This window comes from Agelaius tricolor, unplaced genomic scaffold, assembly GCF_023055355.1.
Source record: "Agelaius tricolor isolate 1412-34295 unplaced genomic scaffold, bAgeTri1.0.p SCAF_3, whole genome shotgun sequence".
In the NCBI taxonomy this organism is placed as follows: Eukaryota; Metazoa; Chordata; class Aves; order Passeriformes; family Icteridae; genus Agelaius; species Agelaius tricolor.
The window spans coordinates 47,937,965-47,958,786 of NW_027269263.1; the positions used below are offsets into that span (position 1 = coordinate 47,937,965).

Genomic DNA, 20,822 nt, shown 5'->3' on the forward strand with positions numbered 1-20,822 from the left:
TGGATATATTCTAAGATATATTTACAGGTATTAGAAACTAAAAGCATGTGTGAATAAGCCTGAAGTGTGGTTATTTGAATTTTTCTGCTATAAAAGGCATGAAACACTTTTCAGGTTGACAGACACATAGGACAATTTAAAAGGACTGACCTGTTCTGTAAGGAAGGACATCACATTATCCCATGACAATGTGCAGAAACTTTCTAGACTCACATTTAGCATATAAAAATCCAGCCAACACTTGAATTCTAACTATAACTCTACACCAGCCTCCCACAGTCCCACAAAATCAGTGCTTTTCCTCTCCCCAGACATCTCTCATACCACTGAAGTCCTTTCTGCCCACTGAGAGGCCTGACAGCTTCTACCCTCACTCCTGCCCTGTCTGCATCCACTCTGCAGTGTCTGCAAAAATGTCTTTTATCTAGAGAGCAAAAAACCCTGCCCCATGCTGGGGCTGTGCATCAGCTACCCAGCAGTAAACTCTTAGCAGGTAAGGCCTGAAAGTAGCAGATCTCCTGTATAAAGCAGGTGATGAGAACAAGACTTGTTCTGTGTGCTGTGGGATTTTTTTTTTAAAGGACAACAGGAATATCTTGTGCAAGGTGAAAGGACATTTTGAGCTCTATGGGATGTTTAAGACACCAATGGACGTCTTAGCTAACAACGGATGTTGCCTTGAAAATACAGCAATGGACCTTGCCAATATTTTTCACAGGTTACTTTGTTGTGCAAGGTAAAATTGTGCATGAAGTAAGGAATGACAGTCATCAGAAATACACTGGCTTAACAGAAGCCCTGGTCTGTTATATTATCTCACAGATGTCAGGGTCTTTTCTTGTGACTACAGCCCTTGCAGATATATATATTTTTATGTGTTCTAGAATATACAGCCCAAACCAATTTTTTCCCTGTGCCAGGTCTCAACTTAAAGAATTAACAAATCTGTTTAAATTTTGGTCTAAAACCTAAACTGAATCTTAGTACTTGTTTAATTACTCCAAGAAGAAGAAAACCAACTCTACACTGAAAATTTCTGTACAAAGGTATCATTCTTCTTTGTGCTTCATAAACTCGTACTTGTCCTCACAACTTATACAGGGTATGAAAGTTTCTACAGAAAATACCCAGAAGTATGAGAAATTCTGTGATCTGTGAAATAATTCTACTATTTCTCATCATTTTACCAAGGAAAGGCAAAAACTAAAAACATGCAAAAGACACAAAGGCCTTGCTGCAAATTAAATTGCCCTTAATCTGACTTATTTCCAAAACTGCATAATTAACTGGACTTCAGAAAAGTGCTGGTCTAAAGACTGCAATTGTATTGAGCACCATAAGCAGATTTCAGTCAGAATAAATTCTAGATAGAAACTAGAATAGTTCTTAGAATAGTTTCTTAGAATTAAAAATAAAAAATATTTATTATGGAAGATACAATATAATCCATCGTTCTCAATATTAAATACTTTTACAAAAAGTAGTATCTTGCAAAAAAATAAGAATCAGACATAATACAAGAATTTAAAGCAGATAAATATATCTTGTAGCAAAGCACCATCTAAAGCTATTTTCAAAAGAACTAGTTTGTGGTTGATTACCAAAACTGTCAAGACTAAAACACTTAGCAAATAATTCTGCTTAAAAACTGTTACATTATACTGAAAGTTATTTATTGCTTGTTAGAAAATAGAATGTGATTTGCATTCTTTTATTATGAAAAGTATTGTTCTCTCCTCTGGGCACCCAAGAAGAGAATTTAGATCACCCAAAGAAGGCAACCCTATAAAGGCATTTTATATTATTAAAATAAAATTATTATTATATATTATTATATATTTAATATTATATTAAATATATATATATATTAATATATATTAAATATATATATAAATATATATATTAATATATATATAAATATATATTAAATATATATTAATATATATTAAATATATATTAAATATATATATATTATATATATATAATTATTATATATTATTAAAATAAAATAAACTCCTGTGTGGAATTACAATTTACCTGACAAAGAAATTCTGGTTCTGATGAAGTGGTGTAATAATAGTGTATGGCCACAAATCAGTTTGAGTTTGACTTTCAGTTTGACTTACTGCAAAATTATCTTCTACATCAGCAAATAAATAAAACTTTTAGAAAAAGGAAAAAAGTATCATGTCTGATCTCTGTAATTTAAAGAAATTGAAACAGTTTGGCCAAGCATCTCAAACGCAAGTGAAGGAGCTCAATAAGTCCCAGCTAACTAGAAATCATTTCTTTATCGTACAACACAGCTTGAGGCAACACAATGTAAATAAAAATCAGGTGAAAGTCTTAACATTTACAAAACTGAACCTTTTAATCACAAAGAGATGTGGGCGGTTAACAGCAGTTGCTGGTCATTCACCAAATTGTGAAGTCAAAAACAAGATCACAGACATCTTCAACATCCTCATGTGAACATCTTGTTAATGTTCACTCCCTAAGTACAAGCTCAGGCATTTAGTGTATGCTAGAAAATTGTGAAAAAAAAGTTCTTCTTTGAAAAAAAGAAAGCATAAAATTCTCATAGCTATGCGAACTCTGTTAGGCAGTGTCAGAGGGTTAATCTACTCTGACAGATTAATCTGATTAGGTTTTTCTGCTGGTTCAATGAACATTGGTTCTCACTGCTATCACATGAGGGATGGAGAACCACAGCTAGTGTGGATGGGCAGGAACCCACACCCAGCAGAACAGCCTGCTGGGCAGAGATACCAAGGTACCAATGGTCTAGGAGTTGAAGGGAATGCTCCATTTAGAACAGGCTGAGGAGCAGAAGCCACAGAAATCCAATAAAAAGTTCTAAATGCTGAGGAAGTCACAAGGAGGAGGCAGGCAGACAATACCTCCTACGGTTATACAGAGCACCCTTGTCTGCTTAGCAACCCTGTAGGAGCAGGATAATTTACTCTTATCATCAACATTGTAAGACATTTTTCTGTTTCCTATTTCCAAATGGCTGGCAGGCATTAAAAAAATGGGGGAAAGAAGTTTTCTGCACAAATTATAACTGTACAGATTTGCTTTAAAGGGCAGCTGTTTCTCAGAGCTGGAAAATATACAGAATTTCATATATCTGATTCTCTGCTAGAAGCACAGGCTAGAAGCCAAACTAATCAAACCTCTATCAAAAATACAATTTTAACATCTATTTGGGCTTGGACTTATCTCACTGCTCCCAGACATTATTGATTATCATTATCTGCATGTCTCTAGTATTCTAAACAGCAGCAGCAAAGGGAAATGAAAGTGAGCATTTCCATACAAAGACAGATAGAGGCTTCTAGGGCAGAATGAAAACTGCTGGTGCTGACTGAAAACAGAGCCTAACTTCATCTCAACTTCTATAAATACACTGTCAATAGAAAGGAATAAGATACAGCCTAAACTAAAGTATTATTAAAACTGTAATGAGAAATAAGGGATTTCACCAAAGGAGAAAAGGTATTACATTATCAGGGACTGGTTGCTGTCTACGCTGCACTTCTTGGCAAGGTTAGGTACGATTGTTGTCTTTTTCTTTGCAACAGACTTCTCCTCATAACTTTGGTCTATTATGTGCTTGACTGGACCACAGGAACAGGATATGAAAAATGTTGTTGGTAGCAACTCTGTTGGAGTACATAATGAAAGTTTTTGCTTTAGCAAAGCAACCTCATCCTTGCCTCAGAAAACTAAAATCTGCAGAAAGCTAGAACCCCAAACAAGGGTATACTCTTGAAGCCTTTCCCTCTCCATTCTTTCCAGCTTTGGGTACACAGGTGCTCATATATCTGCTTGTGAAGAAGTAGATTTTCATTACTTCCCATCCTCCAATACTTACATGGATTCAGGGTAAACACTGTCTACTTCAGAGACCTGCATGGGAGATTTTACAGACTTCAGACCTCGAAAGCATAAAGAGCAAGAGAAGTGCCTTCTCTTAATCCCATTGAGTCATCTTTGCACATGTCAGAGTGGTCAATCTTTCTCCCTTCTTACCCACAACAAGGTTATTTTCTCTTTAATTTGCAAGTAAAAAATTTAAAAAAAAAGACAACCATTCCATGCTCACAATTCTACCATGTTAGAAGACAGAAATTAGCCAATGGGATGTTTCAGTCTCTCTATGGGTTATGGACCAAGAATTATACAGAAAATTGTTGATATTTGCCAAACAGTTTTGGTCTATCACATTTTATACAGATATGAACCAAAACAAAGAGGCCTTCAAGTATACAGATACAATAACCTAGTGGACATATCATCAAAATCACTACTAGACTAAGGGAACAATTTTCTTGTTTAATTGTTCAAAGTTCTGCAGGTCACACTTTTTGTGTTCCTCTAGCCCAATGCAGACTAACAGCAGATTTTGACCACCCACAGCAATGTAAAAAGCAAGACTTAGCAATCCCCAGACACCAGAGGAGAAAGGAATCCCTATTGAGTTTCTACTATAAGTAACAAGTTATCTACTTGGCAAAAAATAGTGGTTTTTTCATGTTTTCAGATGATGGAAAAGGTTGCCCATAAGGTTTGCACAATCTGTCTCTGTTCTTACAAGTTTTAAGACCTGCCTGGTAAAGCCCTCAGTAACCTAGCCTGTCCTCATGGCTCACCCTGCTCTGAGCAGGAAGCTGCACTGAATGACCTCTGGAGGACTTATCCAAACTGCCTCCCATGCCTCTATGTTCTATTGTATATAAAACCCTCCCAAAATTATTCCCCTGGATTTCAATGCTTCGTCATCTTATTACCAACCCACACATCCCAGAGGTTTAGCAATTTACCTGAAAATTTAGAGGCAAAAGGAAAAAAGATGGGACCAATAGGAACAAAAAGAAGAAATACTTTACTTTCTATTTCTTTTAATTCAAAACACTGCTCATCATTTGATGCAGCAGAAATGTTACATGCTGCAGATGTTTTGATCATATAACAGATACATGATTTCATGCTACACTAACACATATAATTTTTTCCTATATTAAGATGGCCTATAATTTCAAACCAGCCTTCAGCATAATATATGAAAAACATTTCAGCTGTAATCTGGTTGGATATTTCATAAACAGTGTAAGAAGCTGTCTGATCTCAGTTTAAATGCTTCATTTATGATACTTGGTTGTGAGACTAGCAAAAACACCTTTTTCTTCAGGTTTTTCCTCCTTAAGTAACTGTTAATTTACACTTCCATCACTATGAACACTGGTTAATAAAATATTTTTACATACCAAATATATTACTGATAGCAAGAGACTATACACATAAATCTGACTGTTGAATGGACTGTCTTGGTCTCAGTAATTTACAGGAAAAATCATTTATCCAACAAAACAACAATGCAGAAATGTGAAAATTAGCTTTGCAGAGGATGTTTGAATGGAAGCACATTTAGTTCTAACACACAAACCTTCTAGACACTGGATGTCCAACAGGAGCCTGAATCACCTGTCATCTATTTATGGCAGCAAATCTCTTTTAAAGATTAACACACACAGGCTTAGAAATGTATGTGCATGCATATGTAATTTATCAGAGGGTATGCAGATGTACAGATCATGGCACATTCCTCAGAATCACTCAAATCATGTGAGCTGTGACACTGTAAAAGGAGACCCCTGTAGCATAAGTACCACATTCTCTGCACACCCTTTATCCAAGTGCTCAGCAGCAATTAGATCATGCAAAGATTCCTTGCTGAGCAGTCTCATCTCCTTGGACTGCAGAAATGTACCTAAAATTGAATGATTCTACACACAGAGAGGAAGCACTGGACCAGCTGGCAGAGGGGAGATATTCTGGACACAACAAAACCAAATGACACCAATACTTACTTGGCAGGCATTATAAATCAACTGGTGTTCCAATTTTTTGATCCCTAGAATCTGCTGAAACATTTCATAAAGCTGTTCCTTGCTCAGAATCAGCTCTGATACAGCACTTAAGGCCATTCTATTCGGCTGCTTGCCAAAGTCCTCTTCTCCCCTGTATATGGCGTCGTATTTGGCTAGCCAAGAGCTCAACACTGTCTCTTTGCTTAATCCATCGATTTCCGGCAAACTTCGGACTCTCTTCTCTATGTTTTTCTTAAAAACATCTCTAAAGTCACTTGCAGAACATCCTCCACTGTGGACCATTCTTGCAACTCGGTCACTCTTGAGAAATACCTTTTAAAGTAAAAAAAGAGAAAACAAAAACAAAACCAGTTAGGCATGGACACAAATACAAAACAATCCCTGTGTAAGGGAATACAAGATAGTATTTTGCTCCTACACAAGATCGCTTTATATGAGAGAGTTATACAGTTTGTTCTGTTTGTTATGGGTTTTTTTACAAGTACTTATGCATAAATTTAGAATAGCCAGACTAGATGAACTTTGAATTAACAGCAGCTAATTTAAAATTTACCCACAATGAGACAGAAATCCAGGAGGAAAAAAGGAGGAAAAAAACACCACCAAAAAAAAAATCCAAAAAACCCTAAAGAAACACCACAATCAATATTAACAATTGAGAAGATAGACTCAAAGGCACAGAGCTCTTTCTACTACTGTAAATACAATACTGGAGATACAGTATGGGATTCTCCATGTAAAATCACCAATGATCAACATAAAAATGCCTCTCCCAAGTACTCATACTCTAAGATATGACAAGTTAAATTAAAACAACAAACCAATTAAATCAGCTACACATTCTGTAAAAACTTTTCAGTGTTCAAGAACGGTTGTTTTCATCACTTTCAGAAGGGCCTTGGCAAGGTCAGCCTTTGCAGACACTGTATGTGGCCTGCATGTAGCTCATTTATAGCACCAAGTCTCATGAAACGGTTTCTCTACAAGATACACCCAACAAAAAGCTGACAATGCAGCACAATCACCTGTGTAAACAATGGATGTGTGCCTTGGACAGGGATTAAACTACATCTGCCATTGAAAGGATAACTCAGGGAGAGTTATGGATTCTGCAGGAGAGGGAAGATGAATCAAGGCCCTCCACTCTGCATGGTTCAGCTGCTTGGGTGCCACAGCAACATCCCAAGCACAGCTGAAATGCAAGGAACAGATGAGAAACCACAAAGTTTCAACAGAACCATCACCTTTCTGACTGTCTGCTCTCTCCAGTCAGATGGATGAACTGGGAATTAAACATGCACCTTCAGACATTCATTACAGTCACCAAGTGCTATGAAATCATGATTTCATATGATTTTGTGAATGGAAATGATAGCACAGCAGAGCTCTGACTCCAGGTCATGTTAGAAGATGGTGTACCTAACAACCAACCTAAGCCAACCTACTGTGCTTCACTTTCAAAATACAGAAAAGGGGAGTAAGAGAGGAGCTGAAAAGCTGAGCAGAGATGCAAACAGATCAAGAAAAATTAATTCTAAAATGTGTCAACGCACGTTCTCTTGCAGCATATTTTAAAATGTGGTTACTTATAAAATGTATTTTTCAGTAGATATCCTAATCAATATTGCACAGGAATGCTACAGATTAAACCTAAAAGTATTTGCCCAAGGAGATTATTTTAAAAAACCCCATATATACTAATCCCATGTTATGTTCTATCTGTTCTACAATACATTTTCTTTTATGTAAACACCTAAGGTTAAATTCTTACCCATAATGGGACCTGATGTAGTTACTGTCAATTACTGCTTACATTAATTTTCTCAAAAGACTGTACAAACATTGAATCTCATTTCAAAACAACTAATAGTCAGAAATTCCATTCAGCAATAAAACTTATTCACACAAACAGGTACAAGGATATTAAGTCTTGCCTTTTTTTAACAGTCTGCAATTACAAATTATTCATTCCTCTAACAGCTTCACTGGTAAAAAAAGATTACTTCAAACTTATTTCAGCTACTTTGTACTGCTCATCAAAATATTTAATCTTCCATCACATTAGCCTGCCTACCCACAAGAGAAAGCAGATGCAGAAGACAGTGAGAAATTAAGAATATTTATAGACACTTCCCACCTAAAATCTCATATTCATGCAAGATTACACAAACTGATGTATTGCTATTATAACTGGACCAGTCTTGTAAAAACAAAACAAAACAAAAAAACCCAAATGAAACCAAACAAAAAACAAAAAACAAACAAACAAACAAAAAAACCCCAAAAAAACAACCAAAAATCCACCCCACCAAAAAACACCAAAAAAACCCCAAAACCCCCCAAAAACCAAAAAATACTCCCAAAACCAAAAAACCCAACTCCAAACCTGCAAAATACACCCTAAAATACACCCTGTGAGAACATCAGCATATCATTCACCTTCCATTACCTTTTTTCTGTGCTGTTATTCGAAATGATTAATCCTGAATGAAAGGGCTGTAAAGCTGCAAGCACTTTCCTTGATTTATAAGCCATACTAGTTCAAAATTTATTTGTGATTCTTAAGTTGATTTTCCAAGAGATTTTTTTCCAGGAAAAACCCATTCCATTTTTTTGACCACTTAACCATGGAAAGGAAGCACTATTGCAACACTTGGTGCACATAATAATCACAAAATAATGGCATGTTCATGTTGGACAAAGCAACAGGTATGTGCAAAAAGAAAGTACAATATGCATGTTCCCTTGACTCTAAAATATTCCTTTCTGATGTGTTTTGGGTCACAAACTGTATTTTTATTAAATTTTCAAAAATTATTCCAAGGTAATTATTTTTCAAGATACAATGGATATAGAAGGAAATTACTCAAGATATAAACTCAAGGTGTGAGTAACAGGGTATGAAAAACATGGTTTGCTCTGCAAAGGAATCCACTGGACCTAAAGCTCTTACAGTATTACTCCTATTCAAGTGGAAATTTACCATTTTTTTCCTGAGGGGAAAAAAAATGTAACATCATCTTTAAAATGAAGTACTTGCATTTAAGATAATTAAAAAGCAATAATAACATTTTAGCAAAACTATTTCATAGTCAAGGATTTATTTGCAACAGAAAACCATAAGAGAATAGAAATTCTATTAGGATTGTATCAAATGAGTCACAAATTTAAAACACTAAGATGCATTAAAAAGCTATTAAGTGTCTCATTAATCCTGTTCCTGAAAGACATATGGTACACTTCATGTCGAATGTTGCTTCAGTTAGACTTCTGAGATTCCTCTGCTTGGTTTCAGAGCTTTCAAAGATTATATGAGCAACACAATCATACCCATGAGGGAAAATATTTTTATTGATATTTATCTTTAAAGCAAAATGCTAATTAGGTACATTCACTAAATCTCTGGTGCGTGCTGCCTTCATTCCTGTATTTCAACTGATCATTAGACTAAGTTCTAATTAAATAATTATTCAAAAAATTATAATGTAAAATGTTATCTCAAATCTCTCAACACTAGGGGGGAACTGGAGATGAAAAATATTAAGAGGTTTGAGTGTGAAATATAAAACATCAGAAAAAGTTATTGTGGGCACAAAGAAATTTAATTCTCCATGGAACTAGATTTGGTAGATCAGCCACAATCTTTTGGAAATCCAGACATTATTCAGAAATAATTTGAAAGAGTCAAAGTTTTTAATGAAGCATTTCTTGTTACTACCAACGTTCCTCAGACTTCCTCAAAGACATCCTGGATTGACACTGTTGTCAGTCAGCATTTAAATGTCTAGTATCATTACTAGTTTATTGAATCCACAAATCAGCATCAACTGTCCATGTTACTCACTGCTAACAAGGTATCAAACAATAAAAAGGAATTAACAAATAAAACAAATTATTATATTAATAAAAAATGTTATTAATTATATTAATAACATTTTATTAACAAATAAAATGCATTTTGGAGAAAACAGATCACTCAAATACAGGTTCCAATGGGCCATATATATCCACTTTGAGGAACTTTTTCAATTCCTGTTATTTAGAGTCCTCCTAAATACTTTTGGATTGAGCCACACCTTCAGTTTCTGATGGATAAAGTTCAACTTATTCAAAGGTGAGATAACATGTTTTTAAAAAACCCCAATAACAATTGTAATCTACCGAAGCACTGTTTAAATCCACTTTTTTCCCAATCATTACACATATGCAATTTCATCTACTGCAAATGCTGCTAAAAAACCTTAATTCAAAATAGTCCTTAGCACTAGATAATTACCTTAAAAGTATATTTTTGTTTAAAGATGAAAAATCATTATTTAGCAGTGTCTACAACTTAAGAAAATGTTAGAAATATTATGAAAATAACTGATTTTCACTTCTAGAACATACTCCTTAAATAACTTTTCTATTTATTAGACATCATACCAAATTTGACTAATTATACAATTAGGCAACACAAACATGATTATCTTATTCTCTACTGTAAAGCTAAGGAAAAAGAAAATTCATGCAAAGCCAGTAGGATAGGTGGACCACAAGAATGATATCTCCACCTCTGCAAACTTCTTGCTCATCTGGCCTCTGTACACCTTCTAGTAGTGCAAAAGCACCAACATTCTCCTCCTCTTTAAGCAATGCAGCACTAGGAGCTTCATTTGCATCTTCCACCAGAGCCATTAGAGATTTTTCTTCATTTTTTATGGTCACTTCTGTTCCTGTAGCTTTGAGGAGTTCACATTTCCCCTTCAGAAATGCCCTACATCTTAACAGTCAAGGCTCAATGCATCATCATTCATGGAAAACATTGTGGCAGCTCAAAATGCACACTACATCTCTGGAACAGCAAACTGCTAGACACCCTAACCACCACCTGAATCAGCTGGTTACCTTTCTTACAATACCTCTTTCAAGCTGCATAACAGCTTTTTGCACTTCTGCTAAATTCTGGATGCAAACCCTTGGGCTCCATGCGTACTCCAGCACAGTTGGGGTGTGTGCTGGGTGCACTCAGCCACATGACCAAACTAGCAGCAGTTTGGTACAGGCCCCAGTGGAGGCCATGGCCTGGGCCACAGCTTGGCCAAGAACTCCTCTAGCTCTCATGTGTTCTCTGAAAACCCACAAAGGAGCAGAGGGACCAAGTGAGCACTGGTGACCTTGGAACGCTGATCAGACAATTTGTGCATGAACAGCAGGTGGCTTTTCCAAGACCCGTTTATTGAGGAACAAAGAAGGCTGTGGGTACAAGAAATCTCACAAATACCTCTCCCACTGCACGTAACTTCACTAAAAGCCAACATACATATCCTATACATGGAACTGTGTTCCCTGTATACAATAGATGAAGTGAGTTTTCTTTGAGCTGTCCCAGCTAAACAGCCTGGCTGCATAGCTGTGATCTTCCCTTGAGCCTCTCAAGGCTGAGACCCTTTACAATGGCAGATCTTTGGTAAGCAACTGATATTGTGTGTAACCTTTAGTATGATAACTTTGACTTGTGCCTTTGTAGCTTTACTTATGCCTTTGTAGTTTTGAAATACTGTTCAAACAACTCTGCTGCAGAGTAAGAGTGAATGTTGACACTGAACCTTGTTAAATCACACTTTCACAACACCATATTCAAAATGCTTTTGCTAATATCTTTATAATACCTTTCACAGGGCTTCTTTAAGAAATCTAAATCACGCATTCGTGACAAGGAAGAATAAAAACCACAGCCATTGCACACAGGGCCTCTAAATAATAGGTCACCTAGGAGTTCTGACATCTTCCTCCTTCTATTACTATGATTACTTGTATGCCATTCTGAATTAAGCATAAAACAATCCTTTCTTCCAGACTACAAACCAAAGCTGTAACAGGAATCTCTGCACTGATGGAGACCATAGGAAATGCTTCATTACCTACACTTGAGCATTCAAAAGTGGTTGCACCAAGTACTCCAACTGATGCTGCACATTGTTTTACCGGTGAAAGTTCATGATGTCCTTCTACTTAGGACTATTCAGGTCGCTGTTGGCCTCCAGAAGCTTGCTAAGGAGCTGCAAGAACTAAAGTGTGGCCACTGGGCCAGCACCAGCAATCCAAACACATTCTTTAATGGTGACCTTCTTCCAAAGACTCCACCAGAGGCTGGCACAACTGTAAAGGTACTGCTGCACAAGGGCCAAGCACTGCCCTCCTACAGCAGCACGATGACTGATGAACCAGAGTGGTAACTACCTAGATCTCCAGTCTGTTTATCAGGACAATGTACTGAAACTGATATTTGGGGCATCCTTAAAACATGCTACTGTTAAAACAGAACCTTTCTAAATAACTTAGAAAAAGGACTGTCATGTAAGGCCTTAAGATATTTCTCTTTGGAGATTTTTTTCAGAAGTATGCTATCACCCAGACACAGATACACAGCCATGGAGAGAAACATTTTGTTCTTACGGATGTGTTCTTGTTTTAAAAGAATTTTCTTCTCCTTTAAGCTTACCAGAAGCAAAGCTGGAACTATATTAAGATTATTGGCAACTATGTCATATCAGAAATTGTCAATTAAAAAATAAAAATGAACAGAAGTGCCTCTTTGATAAAGACTGAACGAGGGCAAAAAGGACTTTGATGGAAGTCCAAGGAATATTCAAGTCTATGAAAGCTTTTTAGGTTTCTGATATACTTTTCTGATGTGTTTTGTACTCAAGCTCCTGCTGTGCTTTGCACAATTACCATCCTGAGTTTATGACTTACAGAATAATTTTTTTGAAAAAGACAGCAATTTTCAGGGCTAAATTGAGCGCTAAAATTTCTCCAAAAGAAAATAATTATTGTTCTGCAAACTAAAAGGATTTGAAACAAGTTTTTTATTTAAAAACAGGATGTGACGTGCATCATCATCTTGTGCTAGAAGCATTAAGGCAAAACAAAGCATAAGACATTTACTGTGTAATATTAAATAGCCCCAATGCAGCTACTGCAGCAGCTCTTCAAAGTCACTGTCAAGAGATCTCACCAACCTAAAGTCCTTCCTGTTTCACACGAATAAAAATTATTGCAATCTTAGTCATTAATGTGAGCAATGCTCTCTGGGACCAGCTCTCACACTGCTCAGTAGTTCCACTCTAGACTGAAACCACACAATGCATCACATCAAGAGCTGGGGCTTGTTTGGTGAAGGTGCAAAAACTTCTGACAACTTGGAGAACAGCTTCCACAGCTACACATTTTAAGAATAAAGGTTTATTCCTAGTAGCAATTAACATATATAATGTCCAGCACTGTCTGCTGCTATACCTTGGAGCTGCAGAAGATATGATATTCTCACTGCACTTACAACAGTCTTGAAAGAAAGAAAAAATTATTTTCTTCACACCAAAAATTATTAAGTTGATGTTTAGATTAGTTCAACTAAGCACATTAGAACAACAAGATCATTTTGGGTCAAAAATAATTACTTAATGTAGTAGCATCATACATCCAAGAGTAATATAATTATTTTTATGCTTCTTGAATAAAATTTCTGCACTGGCTACTGAAATAGCATTTATATTGAAGAAGACATTAGCAGTTATCAATGCATGCTAATAGCTACTTCTAATAACTCTTGGCTGCTGAACATGAGTGGAAATTGAGGTAGTTAATGAGATTTTCCCAGTATTTTGAAATCAGAAGCACTTTTTACATTTTTAGAAAAAAAAAAAATAGACATTGCTTGCAGGTCTTATTCCTCCCCTGTTCTCTTTCATACCCTAGAAATATCCTCCAGGCACCATTTTGATTTTTTTACAATGAAATGATCAGAGTTAAAGAATCCTATTTTTAAATCTATGTAAGTCATCAGAACAGAGTCCTCACCTTCAGGTAAAAGCAAAATATTTTAAAAAATCACACCTATAAACTCTGATTACTCTACTTCAGAAATTTCATGATTATTTTGTTAATGAAAGTTACTTCTCTTAGAAGTATACTACTTGTACAGTTTTCCTTAATTTTGAGGGGGTAAGAAATCTGAAAAAAAAAAATCTTTAATTTTGGCTAACAGTGAGGTCATGAGTTTCTGTTTGTTTTTAAAACCTCTTTAAAGTAGCACATTACATTAAGGTAAAAAAGGAAGCAAAATTTAAAGTGGTAAACCATCATCATCCAAAGAGGCATAATCATTCTAAATTTTACTTTTTTTTTTTTTTTAATATATCTACTACCCTTCCTGAACACATTTCTTCTTATTAATATTAATGGTTCAGAAACCATCACAAGCTGAAATCTTCAGGTGATGTACTTTGCTTTCTTCAGCTCTTTTGGGCACAACAGCTGCACACTGGACATTTACCACAGCTTAGCAACCAGCTATCTGTAAAAAAAACCCACTAAAACTCAAATTCTTGAAAATTTAAATGTCTGCTACAGCTCCAGGGGTACATGCTTGTAAGCACACTACACAACACTGTGCACTGGGATTTTTTCCTTTTCCAGCTTTTTCAAAATGCACAAGCAATTGCCAATGTCTACACAAATTGCTGTTCCTGATGGCAACACATTTCACAGAGTCATGTGCTGCAATGCTCGTGCCTTGGGCATAAGAACAAACAGAGGTAGAGTGACAATCACCATAAAAAATCCACAAAACTGTTTCACCCAGAAGCAGTGTTTTCTCCTGGGTTAATTTATTAAAGTTAACCAGCTACCCTTTTGAAACAAGCATATTTATCCTCCTTTCATGGCTGATAACAGCAGCAATAGTTTTTGCACCCTAATGAGACACAGTATATAGACTGCTGCCTATGTGAGCATGGGTGTGGATTTCTTTTGCTAAGCCTCCACTTGGAACAGGCACTGTGATCTTCCCTTTAACAGCAGTTTCCCCTTTGACCAAGCCCCATTGCCCCATTGCTCAGGCTGAAACATGCAATAAGAGAGCTAACAGCTTGCTCTCCAGTGGGCTGATTCTGCCTGACCACAACTCCTCCCTTTGGTGACCAGTGCAAAGTTCCAGGTTATGAGGATTTCAAAGGCTCTATTTTAGATACCATAAGACTGAAAAGGGCTGTTAAATTGAATGTGCAACACAGCATGCCTTGGTGATGCACCTGTAAAAAGGCTTACTCTCACCTCACAATTGGTCCCTATTTTCCAGCAAATTCAATAAGGAAGGTGCCCAACCCTGACTGTAACGGAAGAAGACAAAGGATAAAAAAAACTTAAAAAAAAAAAAAAACCAAAAAAACAAAAAACAAAAAGAAGAAACCAAAGATTGAAAAAAAAAAAAAAGACATCAAACATATATTTACACAGAAATAATGAGTAGCTGTCATGGTTTGACAGGAAGTAGGCTTTCTGGGATATGCTGTGGTCACCAATAGGTGTTCAGATTTTAATACTGGCACTTGGTGTGGCTACTGGGAAGTTCTCTTGGGTGTCCGTGAGGGAAGCAGGTCAGACCTGCCCCGGCCCAGCTGCTGGCTGGGCGGCGGGGGGGGGGGAAAGCCATGCGGCCGGGAGAGGTAGGCCTGGCCCTGAGGGTGGAAGAGAGAAAAGCACCAGGAGGGATCGGGCAGCCACCCCCCCAGGAGACAGACAGAGAGAGAGACAAAGAGACAGAGACAGAGAGGGAGACAGAGGGAGACAGAGAGAGACAGAGACAGAGAGAGAGACAGAGAAGAGACAAAGAGAGAGACAGAGAGACAGAGACAAAGAGACAGAGACAGAGAGACAGAGAGAGACAGAGACAGACAGAGACAGAGAGGCAGCGAGAAGGTGTCGGCCGCTTGTGGGAGTCTCCGAGCGGGCAGAGCCCGAGTTTTTAACTTGTTTTTGGACAATGAAAACTTTACAGAGCAGTAACTTTTCCTAGAAGAGAGATAGAGTGGAAGATGAAGAAAGAAATGAGCAAGTGAGCAAGTGTGATGAAGGTCCGGGCAAGGGAAAGATGTTGGGAGAGAAGAAGCTTAGGTGGGAAGAGATGATAGAGTGGCTTAGCTGGACTCTTCCTGTTATAGCCATGGACAGAACCATGTTCCCTGTGACACAGAGACTGCATCCAGGGGGAGGCAATGGCTCAGAACCGAGAGGGTTCAGTGTTGGTACCCCTCGGCCCCAGGGGGTGAAATTTGGGGGGGACAGGTGTCCCAAAAGTGAGACTGCGCTCTTTTTGGAACGAGACAAAGCATCCTTAAAAGGACGACCCTAGAAGCAGCTCTGGTCCATGATCAGTGTGAGAGCACTGGACATGAAAAGGAAGAGGTCATGATGGCAGATGTTCTCCGGGCGGTGCCACGAGTGACAGGAAACACACGAGGCTTCAGCTGTGTTTCCAGGAGAAGCCTATGGCACAAGAAAGACTCCTCTCCTCTTGATGAACTGAAAATTGATTGTCTGAAAAGTGATGCTAGACCGAAAGTTGAAATTTAAGAGATAGACATATTAGAAATTTAGTGAGAAGAAGAAAAAAGGTATTTGTAAAGTTTTCATTTTTCCTGTGTGTTCCTTTTTACATATAATTGTAGTGTAGTTAATAAAGTTTTCTTTTCTTTATTTCTAAGTAAGAGCCTGCTTTGCTTATTCCTGGTCATATCTCACAGCAGAAACCAGAGAGTGTATTTTCAGGAAAGACACTGGCATTGTGCCAGCATCAAACCATGACAGTAGCAAACAGAGTCTTGCTAAAAAGGATTAGGAAAAAAACCATTTACTTAGCATATTTATCTCTTTAAAAATCAACAGATGATGACTAGTTTATACAAAACTGCCTCTGGTATGTGCAAACCTGAGAAAAACACACACCTGCTTAAAATCAGTAACTCAAATTTTCATTTGGCTTGCTAAGGAACTCCCCAATTCTCTGATTTTTTGGTGTTTACTGAGTGCTGTAAAAAAACAAGAAGCCCCAGCACTTTATCTCTTATGATAGTCCTACCTCTTAGGATACAATGTTTCTAAATATAAAATCCAATTTCTTACATTAACTGTGAGAAAAATTGAAGTAAATGGCTAAGTACAATAAAGAAGAGAAAATAGTCCTTCACTTCCCTAAATTTTCTTCTGCAGTCACTTGTGGTTCTAGTTTTTATTCCACTTGCCTGAAAGTGGAAGTTATGTAAGTGACAGTTTTCATCATTGGTATTGCACCGGGTTCCATTTTGTCAGAGATGAAAAGAATTGGCTATTTCACTTCCCTATTACCATTAATATGCTTCTGCATTAACCATTTTCACCTGAGTATAGATTAATAGCTTTTAGTTCGAATGAGCATACTACTATATCTCTATTTTTAGTATAATGCCAGGGACTCTATAGTCAGACCAGGTCTGCTGAGATCCTTTCAGTCCCTGTCACCCACCACCACCCTAAATACTTTCATGCAAAGTGAGGACACTGTTTCAGAACACCTATTTTTACTGATCAGTGCCACTGTTTCACTTCCAGTTTATATATTCTGCAGCTGAATGCTCAAAAAGGACATGAGCAAATAGAAATTGGGCTGCAGCCACCTGAAATGTTGTCTCCTAACATTATTTTTTTTCTGCTTTAGCAACTGAAAAAGTGCCAGCAAACTGACAACTTAAGCAAATAACCTGCCACTTTCTTTCCCTGTACTAATTCATTTTAGTGGCTTATTTTTTCAGTGGAGTATAAAGGCCACTGTTGGGTGGGGAGAAAGGTTAAAGCACTGACTTCACTCTGTGGCCTAAGGAAAGTGGAAAAGAACTGACACACTGCAAAGACTGCAAAACTTGGGTACTCACTGGAAAACAAGGACAAGAGTAGACCCTCTAAAGCCTCTGAAGGCTTCCTGATGATGTCCTATCTACCAGTATGGCACCTTTCTCCTACTGTGATCCCCAGGATTTAGGGGAAATAGACACATGGGAAAATGCACTCACTTTCCATCTAAGGAAAAACTTCTTTTGTACCCCATGAAGGGTGACATGGTTTTAACAGTATTCTTGAGAATTAGATGTAGTGTACAGAAGTGGCAGAGCAAAAGATCTATGAGAAAGAATCACAGCTGTGTACTTTGCATCCCAAAACCAAATAGAAAAGGCTGCTTGAACCTTTTGCCTCCTGCATGACCCAACAGCTGCTAGGATAGTTTAATACAACTGCTTAAAAAATAATTCCATCATTACTAAAATATGGGAAGTAAGAACAAAGGCTAAAGAGGAGAAAAGAAGGTGACAACTGCCACAGGTATCTGGAACTGCCTGACTGGAGTCAAGTAGATAAAGAGATGTAATCTAGAAGATGAAAGGAGTACAAACTGTCCTACTACCCATGTTTACCTATGAAATTCACCCATTTTAGACCCCTTTCCAAATGCTGGGCAAGGGCACACTGCTCCAGAGGACAGCCCAGAGCTCTTCATGCAGGCTCTGCTTTGAAGCCCTCCTAGAGGAAGCTCTCTTGCCACAATGAGGACAGAGAAGCTTGCAAAGATTCATTGTCCAGACTTCTACAAAACATCCCAAGGCAAGCGGTGCGAGCGCCTTCCAGAAGTTCTAAACAGTCACAACAGAAGAAGGCTTTGAATCATTTGGGGAGAAATGGGATGGAACAACACAGCTGAGTTTAACTGCAAGCTGACGTGATAGATAATACTAGTTTTGTGATGAGAATGTATCTGGTGTTACAAAAACTGCTTCCCTGCTTCTCCCAAAGGACAATCTGTACTTCAAAGTGCTCCTGTTCTAAGAGGAAGATAAGAACAATGGAATATAAGTGCAAATGCAGGTAGGGACAATGCATCATGAAAATAGGAATACTTGGGGAATTGTTTTTTATGTCTTTGCACTTAGAATGGATTATTACTTGTGTGGACATTTCTCAACAGCAGCACCATCTCATCACTCATTAGAATGCATTTCTATTTCAGAAAGTTATAAAAGATATTCGGGGCTGGCAGACACTAAGCCATTGGCATGTCAGATTTAGCTGCTAACTGTAGTCTTACAAATATTTTTATTCCAATACAACTTTCTTAAAAAAACAGCCTTTATCATAAATACATTCTCTCCCTCCAGCTTTATTAAGTGTAATCTTTGTGTGTCAAAAAACAACAATATATTTTCCTTGCTTAATTTTTCACAAGGGTGATCAATTCATGGTGTCGGCAGCAAAGTTATAATACACAAAAAGAGCTTCAAAATGCATTCTAAATCTTAAATCCTTCCTTAGATTTAATAATCACCCAGCTGGCTGCACTTCAGAAAGCAATGCTTCAATGGGAAGATTAATGAACAGTTGGTCTGCTGTTTAATCCCTCTAGATTTTAGCATGCAGAATGCAAACTTTTACAAGTTGGACTATTTTTATGAATTCCAATTATATGTCAAGGTCCAAATAGCTTTAATGGTAACTTTGAGGTTTCTTAGTCATAGTTTACTCTCTCTTTAGAGTACTTAAGTTTTAGAAAATATTAATTCACTATACTTCAACATTCTCTAGACCACTTTAAAGATTACTGTTCAAGATATCATCTCACATCAGAAACACCTTCGATTTCTTCTTTATTTATTTATAAATAATTTTACACAATCATCAACTATTTTGCCTTGCTAATAGTATTCTATGGCAAAGATTTAACTTTATTTTATTTTGTGTTTTAAATTTAACTTAAGACACAAAAAGTGAGTTCTTCTCTACAGCCACACCAGCCAGATATTGCCTCTACCTCTAACAGGAACAACTGCTGCCTGTCAAGTTCCTGCTCCTCCTGACCTCCATACTGCTCAGGTTATGCCTGAAGTCCAAACGAATGGTAAGGTGAGGTAAGAAAATCTGCACCCAGCCTGGGACAATGGGGAAGACATTGTCCATATGCCTTTATCCTCCTCCCTCAGCATTTCCACAAACATGCCTTTCTCTCCTGGGCTTCCAAGGGAGCTGCTGATGAGAGCAGAACAATCTATGAAACTTTGTTTGCAATTAATGGGGCAGTCTGCAATTATTACAATCAGAGGAACCTCTTGACTAGAGGTAACTACGGTTGTGTACCAAGGGACAAACTCTAGTTATCTACCCAGTGTAATTCAAGATCCTACAGAGTTTTCTTGCACAGTTACACAAAGAAACAGGAAAAAAATTCTTCACAGAGCTCTTACAATAGAGGGCTCCTCCCAAAAAAAACCCCCAAGTCCTGAACTTTTTTGCTTCAAAGCTCCCAGCAACAAGTACAGTGTGGAGAGCTGAGGATGGAAAAAGAAATTAAAAAAATGATACCAACATGATGTTGAAAACTTCTCCTTTCTCCAGTGTGTGCCCAGTCTGTTTCAAATTCACCCCAACAGGACTTCACTTCTTTTTCTTTTCTCCAATTATGGGCTCCAGTTTCAATAAACCAGAAATGTACAGGAAAGTATGCTTATTTTTAAGCTTTGTCTCTTAAATGACAGTAGCACCTATATTTCAAAATGTTTTCAAGCTAAGCCAGTCAAGAGCTTTGGCAAGAAATGCAAATGGTTTGCAAGTCAAATGCAATTAGCAAGCAAACATTACCCTGCTGCTGGAAAACCAGCTCTACTTACACCAAGATAAAGCTTAAGTTATTTGGTTATTGTGACTAGCCTATTTGTCAACATCATAATGCACTTTTAATGCCCAGAGAGAAGACCACACATCTCTTGTCACCCATAGGGCCAAAACCTGAACACTGCAAAGCCAAAGTCTGATCGCAAATTCTTCTAATTTTAATCTTTGTACTGTCATTCCACTCAATTTCTAGTCATAATTCCACTAATGCATAAGAATTTTCATTTTTATTACAGCTTCTTTTAGACTATTCTCAAAACATATTTCCCACTTATCTAGGCAGCAGACTTACACTGATCTAAGTAGTTTTTTATAAAAAAGTAACTCAATTTTGCATCAGGCTATTTGGAAACATTTGCACTATTCATCTGCCAACTTCTGAAACATATTACTCATACCAAGAGCCTTCTGTCATCT

At 37.3% G+C, this 20,822-nt stretch overlaps 1 protein-coding gene across 9 annotated transcripts in view; it reads right to left on the bottom strand.

Annotated features, from left to right (window-relative positions):
• The window catches only part of CADPS2 (calcium dependent secretion activator 2), a 284,338-nt gene that overhangs the window by 184,949 nt on the left and 78,567 nt on the right, over nucleotides 1–20,822 (bottom strand). For all 9 annotated transcript variants that reach the window (XM_071423750.1, XM_071423752.1, XM_071423747.1 and 6 more), the window contains exon 3: nucleotides 5,874–6,206. In XM_071423750.1, the coding sequence (XP_071279851.1) occupies nucleotides 5,874–6,206 (333 nt within the window). The remainder of the gene's footprint in view (nucleotides 1–5,873; nucleotides 6,207–20,822) is intronic.